The 13,357-nt window shown below is 47.9% G+C and overlaps 1 protein-coding gene across 1 annotated transcript in view; it reads right to left on the bottom strand.

Annotated features, from left to right (window-relative positions):
- LOC134934569 (sodium/nucleoside cotransporter 2-like) overlaps positions 1–13,357 on the bottom strand; it is a 176,247-nt gene that overhangs the window by 84,717 nt on the left and 78,173 nt on the right. Inside the window, exon 12 of the mRNA XM_063929981.1 lies at positions 1,978–2,175. Coding sequence (XP_063786051.1) covers positions 1,978–2,175 — 198 coding nt within the window. The remainder of the gene's footprint in view (positions 1–1,977; positions 2,176–13,357) is intronic.

Raw genomic sequence — 13,357 nt, 5'->3', positions numbered from 1 at the left:
GGAATCTAGGCCCACATGGTAACACTATTATGCCGTTACTTGTAATTATTATAACAGCCGCCAGAAAGACTATCCTTTTGCAGCCACCAGAAAGACTATCCTTTCTATCTTCAATGCAACAACTTCTGCTTAAAATATTATATTATGATAGAAGGGCAGCCTTCCTTGATGTAGAAAAGGCGGTAATTCAATTTTACAAGAAATGAGGCCCTTTCATTGAATCTCTACCTCCACAAATGCAATCTCAAATACTACAGGCATTTGACTCCACCAGCTAGTTTACGCTAAGACAGCTTTCTTAAGAGATTTGTCTTATATATGGCAATGTATAACATGTACTCCCTCCTCTGATTCTCCTTATTTGTTTGACTGCCTACCATATCAAGATACTATGTTATTATTGTTCTGAACTACTGTATATCCTACTGGAGATGCCCCACCCGTCTCACATCTTAAATTCTGGAACCTTTGTCCGTACTTTGGGGGTAATTCAGACTTGATCAGAGCAGCAATTTTTATAGCAAATGGGCAAATGGGGGGGGGGCATATATAACTTGTGCAGAGAGAGTTAGATTTGGGTGGGTTATATTGTTTCTCTGCATGGTAAATACTGGCTGCTTTATTTTTACACTGCAATTTAGATTTCAGTTTGAACACACCCCACCCAAATCTAACTAGAGATGTGCGGGTTCGGTTTTACTCGGATTTACTCGGGTCTCAAAACAGCATCTTATTGGCTCACGGATGTCACGCGTTTTGGATAGCCAATAAGAAAAATCAGAAAAACCTGAGTAAATCCGAGTAAAACCAAACCCGCACATCTCTAAATCTAACTCTCTCTGCACATGTTATATCTGCCCACCCTGCAGTGCACATGAGCCCTCATTCCGAGTTGTTCGCTCGCTAGCTGCTTTTAGCAGCATTGCACACGCTAAGCCGCCGCCCTCTGGGAGTGTATCTTAGCATAGCAGAATTGTGAACGAAAGATTAGTAGAATTGCGAATAGAAATTTCTTAGCAGTTTCTGAGTAGCTCCAGACTTACTCCTACATTGCGACCAGCTCAGTCAGTTTCGTTCCTGGTTTGACGTCACAAACACACCCAGCGTTCGCCCAGACACTCCCCCATTTCTTCAGACACTCCCGCGTTTTCCCCAGAAACGCCAGCGTTTTTTCGCACACACCCGAAAACGGACAGTTTCCGCCCAGAAACACCCACTTCCTGTCAATCACAGTACGGTCACCAGAACGATGAAAAATCCTCGTTATGCCGTGAGTAAAATACCTAACTTTTGTGTAAAATAACCAAGCGCATGCGCTCTGCGAACCTTGCGCATGCGCAGTAAGCGACTAATCGCAATATAGCGAAAATCGGCAACGAGCGAACAACTCGGAATGACCCCCATGGTTTTGCCCATTTGCTAACAAAATTGCTGCTGCGATCAAGTCTGAATTACCCTCTTTGTCTTTTACTTGCCACTTCCCCCCTCTCTCTTCTCCCTCTTGTGTTTTGCTCTCTGTATGTTCCTCTCCCTGTTTGTACGGTCTTTATATATTTGATTTCTTGCCATGCTCTCAGGGTATTGGAAAGTATTCTTCCAATTTTAAGTTGAGCCTGACCTACTGTTCTTTTCCTGTATATATTATGTATGCCACTTTTTATTCTTTACATGGATGGATGGTTTATATTTTTCAAATGTGGACTTTATATTTTGATTAGCCTCATCATTGGACTTCTTGGCATACGTATTATAAGGACAAATTTGAGCTACTTGCTTGGTCTGTTAGCCCACATTATGTCTACTTTCAAGACCTGACGCACTGCCCTGTATTGTATTGATTTTTCTTTTTTTGTAATTTGTGATATGTTATTTGCTGAAAACTTTTAATAACAGATTTGTTAAAAAAAGTAAAAATAATTATTGGTATTTTTGTGAGGATTAAATTGGTTAACAAGGAACCTTTTGTGATATACTTACCGAGATCCACTGTTTGGTTCCATCTAGCCATTCCTCAACGCCATCCATGCGGTTAGCCTTGTAATCAGCCAACTTCCGGTATGCTACAAACTCATTCAGAATGATTTTTGTCCCCAGCATCTCACCAACTGGGCCTGCTTCATCCCACTCTACTCCCATCATGAAGGCCACCGGCATGAAGATGTAGGAGAGGATCAGCTGGAAATCACACGTTTGTTAACCAAAGAATTGTTAAACGAACATTAAAATTATATATTGTCTGGAATAAAATCTTGGCTTCTTACATTTCTACTACGTTTTTTATTCATTCTTTTTCTTTCCAGTAAAAAAACCTATTTGTTTTAGATCTTTATATTCTTTATGTACAGGTGACACTCAGAAAATTAGAATATCGTGCAAAAGTACATTTATTTCAGTAATTCAACTTAAAAGGTGAAACGAATATATTATATAGACTCATTACATGCAAAGTGAGATATTTCAAGCCTTTATTTGTTATAATTTTGATGATTGTGGCTTACATCTTAAGATAACCCCAAATCCAAAATCTCCGAAAACTCGAATATTACATAAAATCAATAAAAAAGAGATTTATGATAAGACTTACCATGGTTAAATCTCTTTCTGCGAGGCACTGGATTCCACATGGAATAACATCGGGGACTAGAGTTGGATCTTGATCTGAGGCACCAACAGGCTAAAGCTTTGACTGTTCCCAAGATGCACTGCACCGCCTCCTCTATGGGGGTCATTCTGAGTTGATCGTAGCGGTGCTAAATTTAGCACAGCTACGATCATTCACACTGACATGTGGGGGGACGCCCAGCACAGGGCTATCCCACCCCGCATGTCAGTGCCGGCTTTCCCCGCAGAAGTGCAAAGGCATAACACAGGCAACGACGCTAGGCAACGATGGCTGCCATGAGCCGGCACACTACGGCGCCGGTGCATGCGCAGTTCCGACCCGATCTCTGTGCTGCGACAAACTGCAGCGAGCGTTCGAGTCGGAATGACCCCCTATATCCCCGCATCCAGGCACTGGAGCTCAGTTTTGTTAACCAGTCCAATGCAGTAGCAGGTAAAAGAGACGATAGATGTTAGCCACATAGAACCACATTCTCACGACAGGAGAAGGTACCAGCAGCTAATGCCATACAAACTCAAAGAAGCTAAGTGCGTCAGGGTGGGCGCCCTGTGGAATCCAGTGTACCTCGCAGAAAGAGATTTAACCATGGTAAGTCTTACCATAAACCTTTTCTGCAGCGGGGTACACTGGGCTCCACAGTGAATAACATCGGGGATGTCCTAAAGCAGTCTCTCATGGGAGGGGACGCACTGTAGCGGGCACAAGAACTCGGCGTCCAAAGGAGGCAGCCTGGGAGGCGGAGGTATCAAAGGCCTAAAACCTTATGAATGTGTTCACTGAGGACCACGTAGCCGCCTTGAACAATTGTTCAAGAGACGCACCACGGCGGGCCGCCCAAGAAAGTCCAACAGACTGTGTAGAATGGGCCTTAATAGCAGCAGGAGCTGGAAGTCCAGCCTGCGCATAAGCTTGTGCAATCACCATTCTAATCCATCTGGCCAAGGTCTGCTTAATCGCAGGCCAGTCATGTTTGTGAAAACCAAAAAGGACGAAGAGAGAAACAGATCTCCTAAGGGAGGCGGTTCTCTTCACATAGATACGGAGAGCCCGTACCACATCCAAAGAACACTCTTTGGAGGACAAATCAGGAGAGATAAAGGCCGGAACCACAATCTCTTGGTTCAAGTGGAAAGATGACACCACCTTAGGTAGATAACCAGGGTGAGTTATAAGAACAGCACGGTCACGGTGAAAAACCAGAAAGGGTGACCGACAAGACAATGCACCCAAGTCTGAAACCTGTCTAGCAGAGGCAATAGCCAGCAAAAATAAGACCTTAAGCGTAAGCCATTTGAGGTCCACAGACTCAAGAGGCTCAAATGGAGACTCTTGCAGGGAAATTCAGAACAACAGACAAATCCCATGGAGCCACAGGAGGGACATAGGGAGGTTGAATCCGTAAAACACCCTGAGTGAAAGTGTGAACATCAGGAAGAGATGCAATCTTTCTCTGAAACCATACCGACAAGGTAGAAATATGAACCTTGAGGGAGGCTAAACGAAGACCTAAGTCTAGGCCTTGCTGTAGAAAAGCCAAAAGTTTGGCTGTACTAAACTTGTAAGCGTCATGATTCTTATTTGCGCACCAAGCAAAGTAAGAATTCCAGACCCTATGGTAAATCCAAGCAGAAGCCGGCTTACGGGCCTTCAACATAGTTTGAATGACCGCCTCCGAAAAACCTATCGCCCTCAGTACGGAAGCTTCAAGAGCCACGCTGTCAAAGCCAATTGGGCCAGATCCTGGTAGACACAAGGGCCCTGAACGAGGAGGTCTGGTCGTTGTGTAAGTAGAAGGGGACGCTCTATCGAGAGACCCTGCAGGTCTGAGAACCAATGCCGTCTGGGCAACACTGGAGCAATTAGAAGTAGTATTCCTCCATCTTGCTTGAACTTCCTTATTTCCCTTGGCAGAAGTGACACCGGAGGGAACACGTATGACAGCCGAAAGTTCCATGGAATTGCCAGTGCGTCCACGAACGCTGCTTGAGGATCTCTTGTTCTTGCACCGAAGACCGGAACCTTGTGGTTGTGTCGAGACGCCATGAGATCTACGTCCGGAGTGCTCCACTTGTCCACGAGTAGTTGAAATACTTCTGGATGGAGGCTCCACTCCCCGACATGCATGTCCTGACGACTGAGAAAGTCCGCTTCCCAGTTGAGGACCCCCGAAATGAACACCGCCAATATGGCTGGTAGATGGCTTTCCGCCCATTGTAGAATACTTGATACTTCCCTCATTGCTATGCGGCTTCATGTGCCGCCTTGATGATTTATGTACGCCACTGTGGTGGTGTTGTCCGACTGTATCTGAACAGGTATGTTCTGAATTAGATGCTGGGCCAGGTTCAGCGTGTTGAACACCGCCCGCAGTTCCAGAATGTTTATTGGAACGGAGTGTTGCTCCAACACCGCGCCCCAGCCTCTCAGACTGGTATCCGTCGTCAGAAGGACACAGTTGGAGATCCAGAAGAAACGACCCCTGCTCAAAAGTCGGTCCTGCAGCCACCAGCTCAGTGACAGACGGACCTCCGGAGACAAGGAGATCATGTGAGACCTGATCCGGTGAGGCAGGCCATCCCATTTTGCAAGAATCAATTTCTGTAGAGGGCGTGAATGGAATTGAGCGTACTCCACCATGTCGAAAGCCGACACCATGTGACCTAGCACTTGCATCGCCGAATGTATTGACAGTTGCGGACGAGATAGGAAGTATCAAATCTTGTCCTGAAGCTTCAGGACCTTCTCCTGAGACAAGAACAACCGCTGGTTGCGGGAGTCCAATAACGCTCCCAGGTGCACCATGCTCTGCGCAGGGACCAGGGAAGATTTCCAGTTGATGAGCCACCCGTGGGCTTGCAGAAACTGGAGAGTCAGATCCAGATGGCGTAGGAGAACTTTCGGGAAATTTGCCAGGATCAACAAGTCATCCAGATACGGTAGGATCCTGACCCCTTGACGCCATTATCGCCATGACCTTGGTGAAGACTCGCGGAGGCGTGGTCAAGCCAAAAGGTAATGCCCAAAATTGGTAATGGAGGCTACCCACAGCAAACCTCAGATACTGCTGATGCGACATTGCAATAGGAATATGCAGGTAAGCATCCTGTATGTCCAAGGAGACCATATAATCCCCAGGTTCCAAGGCCAGAACAATAGAGCGAAGGGTTTCCATACGAAATTTAGAAACCCTGACAAATTTGTTCAAGGACTTGAGGTTGAGAATGGGCCTGGAAGACCCATTCGGTTTCGGGATTAGGAACAGCGGTGAATAGTATCCCTTGCCTCTCTGAGCCAGGGGCACTTGTACTACCGCTCCTGTGTCCAGGAGGGACTGTACCACCGAATGAAGAGTTTTTGCCCTCACCTGATTCAAAGGGGCGTCTGTCAGGCATCGGAAGTGGTCTTCAACCATTCCTGGGTAAACCCTAGAAGTCGGCTCCCCATCCTGGGATCACCCAGGGGGAGGTCCGCCCCGTCATGCGGCAGGCTTGTCAGTTTTGGAAGCAGCCAGGATAGATGTAGTAGAAGCCTTGGCCGCCAGAATACCGGCATCAGAAGCTGCCTCCTTCACATAATGTGACGCTGTGACAATATACGACAGGCATTGTCTAGTGTGATCTGAAGCATTGGAAGGCAACTCTGCCTCCAACTCCAACAAGTAGCTGCAATAGTGGGCCTATGCGCATCACCAGTTAGGGTGTAAATTGCCTTTAAACAACCCTCCACACGCTTATCCGTCGGTTCCTTCAGAGATGTGACGGTAGTCACAGGCAGAGCTGAGGATACTACCAGCCGCGCCACTTGCGAATCCACAGGCGGGGGTGTTTCCCAATTTTTACTTAGCTCCGCAGCAAGAGGATAGCGAGCCAGCATCTTCTTGTGAGGTGTGAATTTCTTACCTGGAGTTTCCCAGAATTTCTGACGGATGTCCACTAAGTGGTCAGAGTGAGGTAAAACTTGCTTAACCACTTTCTTACGTTTGAACCTGTCAGGTTTCTTAGGAACGGCATCAGGCTCTGCGTCATCAGTGATCTGAAGAATCATCCTGATCGCCTCCAACAAGTCAGGAACATCTACCTGCAACCCAGCATCCCCATCAGAACTATCAGGATCAGAATCTGAGGGGTCAGTATAAACACCATCCTCATCAGATGAGGTGTCTGGGACAGTGGTAGACTGTGAGGAATGATGGCCCATTTGGATGACCCCTTGGTCTTAGGCGGGCGAGAGTCAGATTTCTTTTTAGACAGTGACTGTTATGAACCACAGGTAGTGGTTCATTCCTATTTTATGTTTATTTAGTTGTCTTGCATGCCAGGATTTCCCATTGCTCTGTTTTGGATTACTCTTGTCTGCTGCCGCTGGTGAGTCTGTGCAATTGCAGCTTGTTCCCATGTGTTCAGCCTCATCTGGCTGCTGATTGCATCTTGTCAGCTTAGTCGTGCAGCAGGCCAGCTGCAAGAGATAATTAATTAGGCCTCTCTGATATATGCTGGCTCACTGCAGTTAGCAGATGCTGATGATATTCCTTGGTTTGCAGTCTGCTTTAAGTTTGAGCTGGTTCCTGTCAGTCCCTGTGTGGATTCCTGTGTCAGTCCCTGTGTTGATTCCTGTGTCAGTCCCTGTGTCTGATCCCGTGTCCTACCCTGAGTTCCAGTGGATTCTGCCTGTCCTCCAGTTCTGAAAGTCGGTGTCGGCAGCTTCCTGTTTGCCTATGTCAGTTGCAGAAAGTATCCAGTCCTGCTCAAGCCGGTTGTTCCTGTCCTCAGTGGTCCTGTACTCAGAGATTTGTCATCTTTTCCTGGAGTCTGACTGAGCACCTTTAACATCCTGTGGTGTTCGTGAGTCACGGCGCAGCCGTGTGTTGCGGCTTGTCCGCTTACTGTTTATTATTTAGTATATTTGTGTCCTGGAGCTTTTGCGGAGGATTCCGCTCTCCCTGATCCACTCTGGTATCCAGCGGTGCTGGATAGGAGTAACGGATCAGTGGATCTTTGGTTGTCCTTTTCCCTGGCGGCTAGTCCGCACATACCTTTTGATTTAGTTAGTTAGCTTGTAACCCCTGGCCTGGTTGCTTAGTCAGAGGGCCCCTTGTTATCACCCTGTCTCGGATTTCCCTTTGTCTCCCATTAAGACCTGAGGGGGCATCGGGGTTGGGCAGACATAATCCGCCCTTCGAACGCGGCTGCCATGGGCTCAAGCAACCATAGTCTCGCAGGGGATTTCTGATAACACGGGCGAGACAACGGAGTTAGGGCGCCAGGGGTTACTAGGCTTTCCTGCTCCCACAACCAGCATATCTTCCCAGTACTCTGACCTCAGCCATACGATCTCCGCTGGTCTGGAGTACGGGAATCATAACAGTGACTGGTTTAATTGCTGTAACTGACTGGAAATTTGATCTGCCCAGGGCGGATTAACTGCAGGGACTATAATCTGTTGTACCGGCACAGGAGGTCCCATAGAGGGCGTAAATTTAGTTACAAGCGTAGTTAATATAGAGGAAAATGTAGCCCAAGGTGGTTCATTTTGAACCCCCGTTGCCACTATTCCACTGGGGGTAGGGAACCCCCAGAATCTGAACCCTCTGCTGCCAAGTTTTCCTCAAACATGCCTGCAGCGTCACCTCCACACTCTGTGGGATCAGCTCCAGCTCTGTTGCCCCCTGTAGCTGACATAGCTAAAAGCACAGTCTCAGGCAACACAGTACAATGGCCCTCATTCCGAGTTGATTGCTCGCTGCCATTTTTCGCAGCGCAGTGGTCAGGTGAAAAAAACTGCATTTATGCGCATGCGCATGGTACGCAGCGCGCATGCGCTAAGTACTTTCACACAAAAGTTTGCAGTTTTACAGAAGCTCGAGCAACGTTTTTCGAGTGTTCATTGTTTGATTGACAGGAAGTGGGTGTTTCTGGGCGGCAACTCAGCGTTTTCAGGGAGTGTGCTAAAAAACGCAGGCGTGCCAGGAAAAAACGCAGGACTGGCTGGAGAAACGGGGGAGTGGCTGGCCGAACGCAGAGCGTGATTGTGACGTCAAACCAGGAACTAAACAGACTGCAGTCATCGCAAGATAGTAGTAGGTCTGGAGTTACTCAGAAACGGCATGAAATTTTTCCTGTGCAGTTCTGCTAATCTTTCGTTCGCACTTCTGCTAAGCTAAGATACACTCCCAGAGGGCGGCGGCTTAGCGTGTGCACTGCTGCTAAAAGCAGCTAGCGAGCGATCAACTCGGAATGAGGGCCAATATCCGCAGCAATATACCTGACAAGCATCCCCTGTGCAGCTTATATATTCCGCAAACAGGGAATTCAAGAGGTTTATGGTGACTAAAGATCACAAAGAAACATGCACAATGCGTATATCTTGTGAGACGCCTATATCAGATAATAAACCTGAAGCACTGAGCCCAATCAGGTCATAGAATATAGGGATAGCAATCTGAGTGAGAGACACGAAATGGAGGTCACACAGCAGCTACATGCACACACATATAGTCACAATGTACAATGCAGAAATGATGACATGAAATAAAACTGCACTGGACTAGCAATACAAAGTAATACTCAGTATAGCTATATTATAATTAGTAGATTATAGTAAAGACTGAATGTATATCACAGGGTACTTGTACCATATAACCCTGACCAAATGCACTGTTTCTTAACTAACACTGACAACAGACATGTAGAATACTTAAGTGTCTTGTAAAGTCACAGCGCTGACTACCAGGTGGCTTTACAAAGGAGGATTTGCCCAAACAGTCCCAGGAACAGTGCTGCTCTGTGTAATGGCGCCCAAACACTGACTGGGAGTGAGGGAGAGAGATATATGCAGCTCCAGGGCGGGAACATTACTGTAAATGGCGCCCTGGGGCTGGGGGAGGGGCTACAGGTCCAAGCCTTATCCCCCTGCTGGAACTTTCCTGCTCCCACAACCAGCATATCTTCCCAGTACTCTGACCTCAGCCATACGATCTCCGCTGGTCTGGAGTACGGGAATCATAACATTATCATCAGCCATACCACAAAAAAGAAATAAAACTTTTTTTTTTCTTTTTTGGCCCAGTCCAGTGTCTAGTCTAGAATCCAGTCCTGTCTAGAATTCAGTGTGCTGAATCCAATCCGGTGTTTAGAATCCAGTCTTGTCTAGAATTCAGTGTGCAGAATCCAATCCGGTGTCAAGAATCCAGTCCTGTCTAGAATTTGGTGTTTAGAATCCAGTCCGGTGTTTAGAATCCAGTCCGGTGTTTAGAATCCAATCCAGTCCGGTGTTTAGAATCCAATCCAGTGTTTAGAATCCAGTCCGGTGTTTAGAATCCAGTCCGGTGTTTAGAATCCAGTCCGGTGTTTAAAAAAAAAAAAAAAGTCTTGTTTTGTTTAGCAAAATTTAGTCTTGCCTTGTCTTGCCTTGTCTTGCCTTGCCTTGTCTTGCCTTGCCTTGTCTTGCCTTGTCTTGCCTTGTCTTGTCTTGTCTAGTTTTAAATCCTCCTATGTCTACTATGCAAGCCCTGCAGGCATCTCTCGCAGCCCTGAACTCTGTATTCAGTGCTTTGAGACCAGAGCGACTAGAAGTTTTGCAGCAATCCCTAAAGCAACTGCAAAACCTTCTGACTAAAATCTTGCTTATTTTGCCAGAAGTCGTTGAGAGTACATCTATCTCTAAAGAGACTCTTGTTCACAGTATGGTGACAAGAGAATCCTCTGGTTTAATTGAAGAGAAAAAGTTTAAAAGTTTTCTGCGGCCCAGGCTCTCAGAAGAGGAGCGTCTGCGTCGCAGAAACTTAAACTTATGCCTATATTGTGGGGGTTTAGGCCATTATCTGCAGACCTGTGAGTTGCGCAAGCCAAAGTGTGGTGACGAGTCTTGCCCTCTGGCCAAGTTGAGTCATGATACAAGACCTACTCCTGTCTCTACTGTGGCAGAGGTACTTGTCACACAACCCACACAAAAAAGCTCTCTGTCCTATAATTGGGGTCCTTGGGCAAGGGAGCCCCATTATAGATTCAGGAATCAAAAGAGAATGTTTCTCTCCTCTCTTGAGGTTCCTGTGGAAGCGGAGTTGCAAGTCCCTGGAGTGGTGCCCGTAGCCCAGGGTCCTGGAGTGGTGCCCGTAGCCCAGGGTCCTGGAGTGGTGCCCGTAGCCCAGGGTCCTGGAGTGGTGCCCGTAGCCCAGGGTCCTGGAGTGGTGCCCGTAGCCCAGGGTCCTGGAGTGGTGCCCGTAGCCCAGGGTGCTGGAGTGGTGCCCGATGCCCAGAGTGCTGGAGCGGTACCCGATGCCCAGAGTGCTGGAGCGGTACCCGATGCCCAGAGTGCTGGAGCGGTACCCGATGCCCAGAGTGCTGGAGCGGTACCCGATGCCCAGAGTGCTGGAGCGGTACCCGATGCCCAGAGTGCTGGAGCGGTACCCGATGCCCAGAGTGCTGGAGCGGTACCCGATGCCCAGAGTGCTGGAGCGGTACCCGATGCCCAAGCTTATAGAGGGACATCAAATATTGTAGCTCAGGTTTCCATACCAGAAGGGGTCTCAGAAGCTGTTACCCCAGGTAGGGACTTGAGGAGCGCAACCTCAGAAAGGGTATCTAAAACCATAGTTCTTGAAGGGAACTCGAGAAGCAAAACCCCAGAAGGGATCTTTGAAGTAATATCCCCAAGTGGGGTCTCGAGAGACGCAGCCCCAAAGAAGGGTCTAGAAGTCGCTTCCCCAGGAAAGAACTTAAGAAGCATAGCATTAGTGGAGGATCTGAACGTTATTGCTTCAGCAAAAGTCCCGGAAGTCATAGTCCCGGGAGAACTTTCGATTATTATCGACTCAGAGAGGGAGGCCGATGGCCCGATCCCAGTCAGGGAGGCCAACGACCCGGTCCCAGTAAAAGAATCCGAGGTGCTGGCCCCAGCGGGGTTCCCGGAGGCCACTGCCCCAGCGGGGTTCCCGGAGGCCACTGCCCCAGCGGGGTTCCCGGAGGCCACTGCCCCAGCGGGGTTCCCGGAGGCCACTGCTCCAGCGGGGTTCCCGGAGGCCACTGCCCCGGGTGGGGTTCAGAAAGTCACTGCCCCGGGTGGGGTTCAGAAAGTCTCAGCCCCGGGTGGTGGGGTTCAGAGAGTCTCAGCCCCGGGTGGGGTTCAGAGAGTCTCAGCCTCGAGTAAGGTCAATAGTGACCAGGTCCTAGCAAAGCACTCCAGTCAGTCAGATGAGAAGGAAACAGATCCTGACTCTGATATCTCAACATCCATAATCTTTGATGGGGACTTAGCCCAATTTCTGGCGCTTTACAAACACTATTACATTATTATGTTGTCTAGACCATTTCTGGGCATCACTCCAGAGAACCTTGTGCTCTATCTTATTTATTCTTTTAGAGGAGAGCCTTTTGAGTGGGCGACCAGCCTAATGAAAGCTGAAGATCCCATTCTTCAGGATCCCCCAGCATTCAGTGATGCAATTATTAAAAGATATGGTTCCAAAGAAATTGGTTCAGGTTCCTCTAAGTCACCCGTCTTGTCTGCTGAGAGTCCACAAAATACTGTAAACTCGGCACAGGAGTCTCAGCCCGTTGTTGTGACTGCAGGATGTGCTTTTCTGACTACTTCTTCTAATAATAGTACTTTACCAGAAAGTTCAGCTCCCAAGGGTAAGAGACCTGTCTCTGATTTGAACGCAGCCTTGCTGGGTGGTACCATCAGTTCAGACAATGTTTGGGGAATTACCTTGGTCAGACCTAAAGAGCTTTGTAAAAAGAAGAAGAAGAAAAAGAAATAATTTTTTGACTCTTGCCTTGATAAAAAAAAAAAAGATTTTTTTTCCCTTGTCTTGTGTCCAGTGGCCACCATCAAGGGGAGGGCACTGTTACAAGCTGTGGTTGCAGCTTGTTTCTGTTTTCGTGTCTGTTAGACCAATGTGTCAGGTTTTTTTTTGTATCCCTTGTTCTGGATAGTCTGAATTTTGGGGTCTTTTGACCCCTCCTCAAGGGGGGGGTACTGTTATGAGCCACGGCTGTGGCTCATTCCTGTTTTGCAGTTTTGTTCTGTATTTCATGTTATACTTCTGTTTATGTTCCCCGTGGGTGTCATGGGGTGCTCGGAGCTCACCCTTAAGGAGGGGATACTGTTATGAACCACAGGTAGTGGTTCATTCCTATTTTATGTTTATTTAGTTGTCTTGCATGCCAGGATTTCCCATTGCTCTGTTTTGGATTACTCTTGTCTGCTGCCGCTGGTGAGTCTGTGCAATTGCAGCTTGTTCCCATGTGTTCAGCCTCATCTGGCTGCTGATTGCATCTTGTCAGCTTAGTCGTGCAGCAGGCCAGCTGCAAGAGATAATTAATTAGGCCTCTCTGATATATGCTGGCTCACTGCAGTTAGCAGATGCTGATGATATTCCTTGGTTTGCAGTCTGCTTTAAGTTTGAGCTGGTTCCTGTCAGTCCCTGTGTGGATTCCTGTGTCAGTCCCTGTGTTGATTCCTGTGTCAGTCCCTGTGTCTGATCCCGTGTCCTACCCTGAGTTCCAGTGGATTCTGCCTGTCCTCCAGTTCTGAAAGTCGGTGTCGGCAGCTTCCTGTTTGCCTATGTCAGTTGCAGAAAGTATCCAGTCCTGCTCAAGCCGGTTGTTCCTGTCCTCAGTGGTCCTGTACTCAGAGATTTGTCATCTTTTCCTGGAGTCTGACTGAGCACCTTTAACATCCTGTGGTGTTCGTGAGTCACGGCGCAGCCGTGTGTTGCGGCTTGTCCGCTTACTG

The sequence above is a fragment of the Pseudophryne corroboree genome, chromosome 6 (genome assembly GCF_028390025.1).
Source record: "Pseudophryne corroboree isolate aPseCor3 chromosome 6, aPseCor3.hap2, whole genome shotgun sequence".
NCBI lineage: Eukaryota > Metazoa > Chordata > Amphibia > Anura > Myobatrachidae > Pseudophryne > Pseudophryne corroboree.
This window is presented reverse-complemented; position numbering and strand designations above follow the sequence as displayed.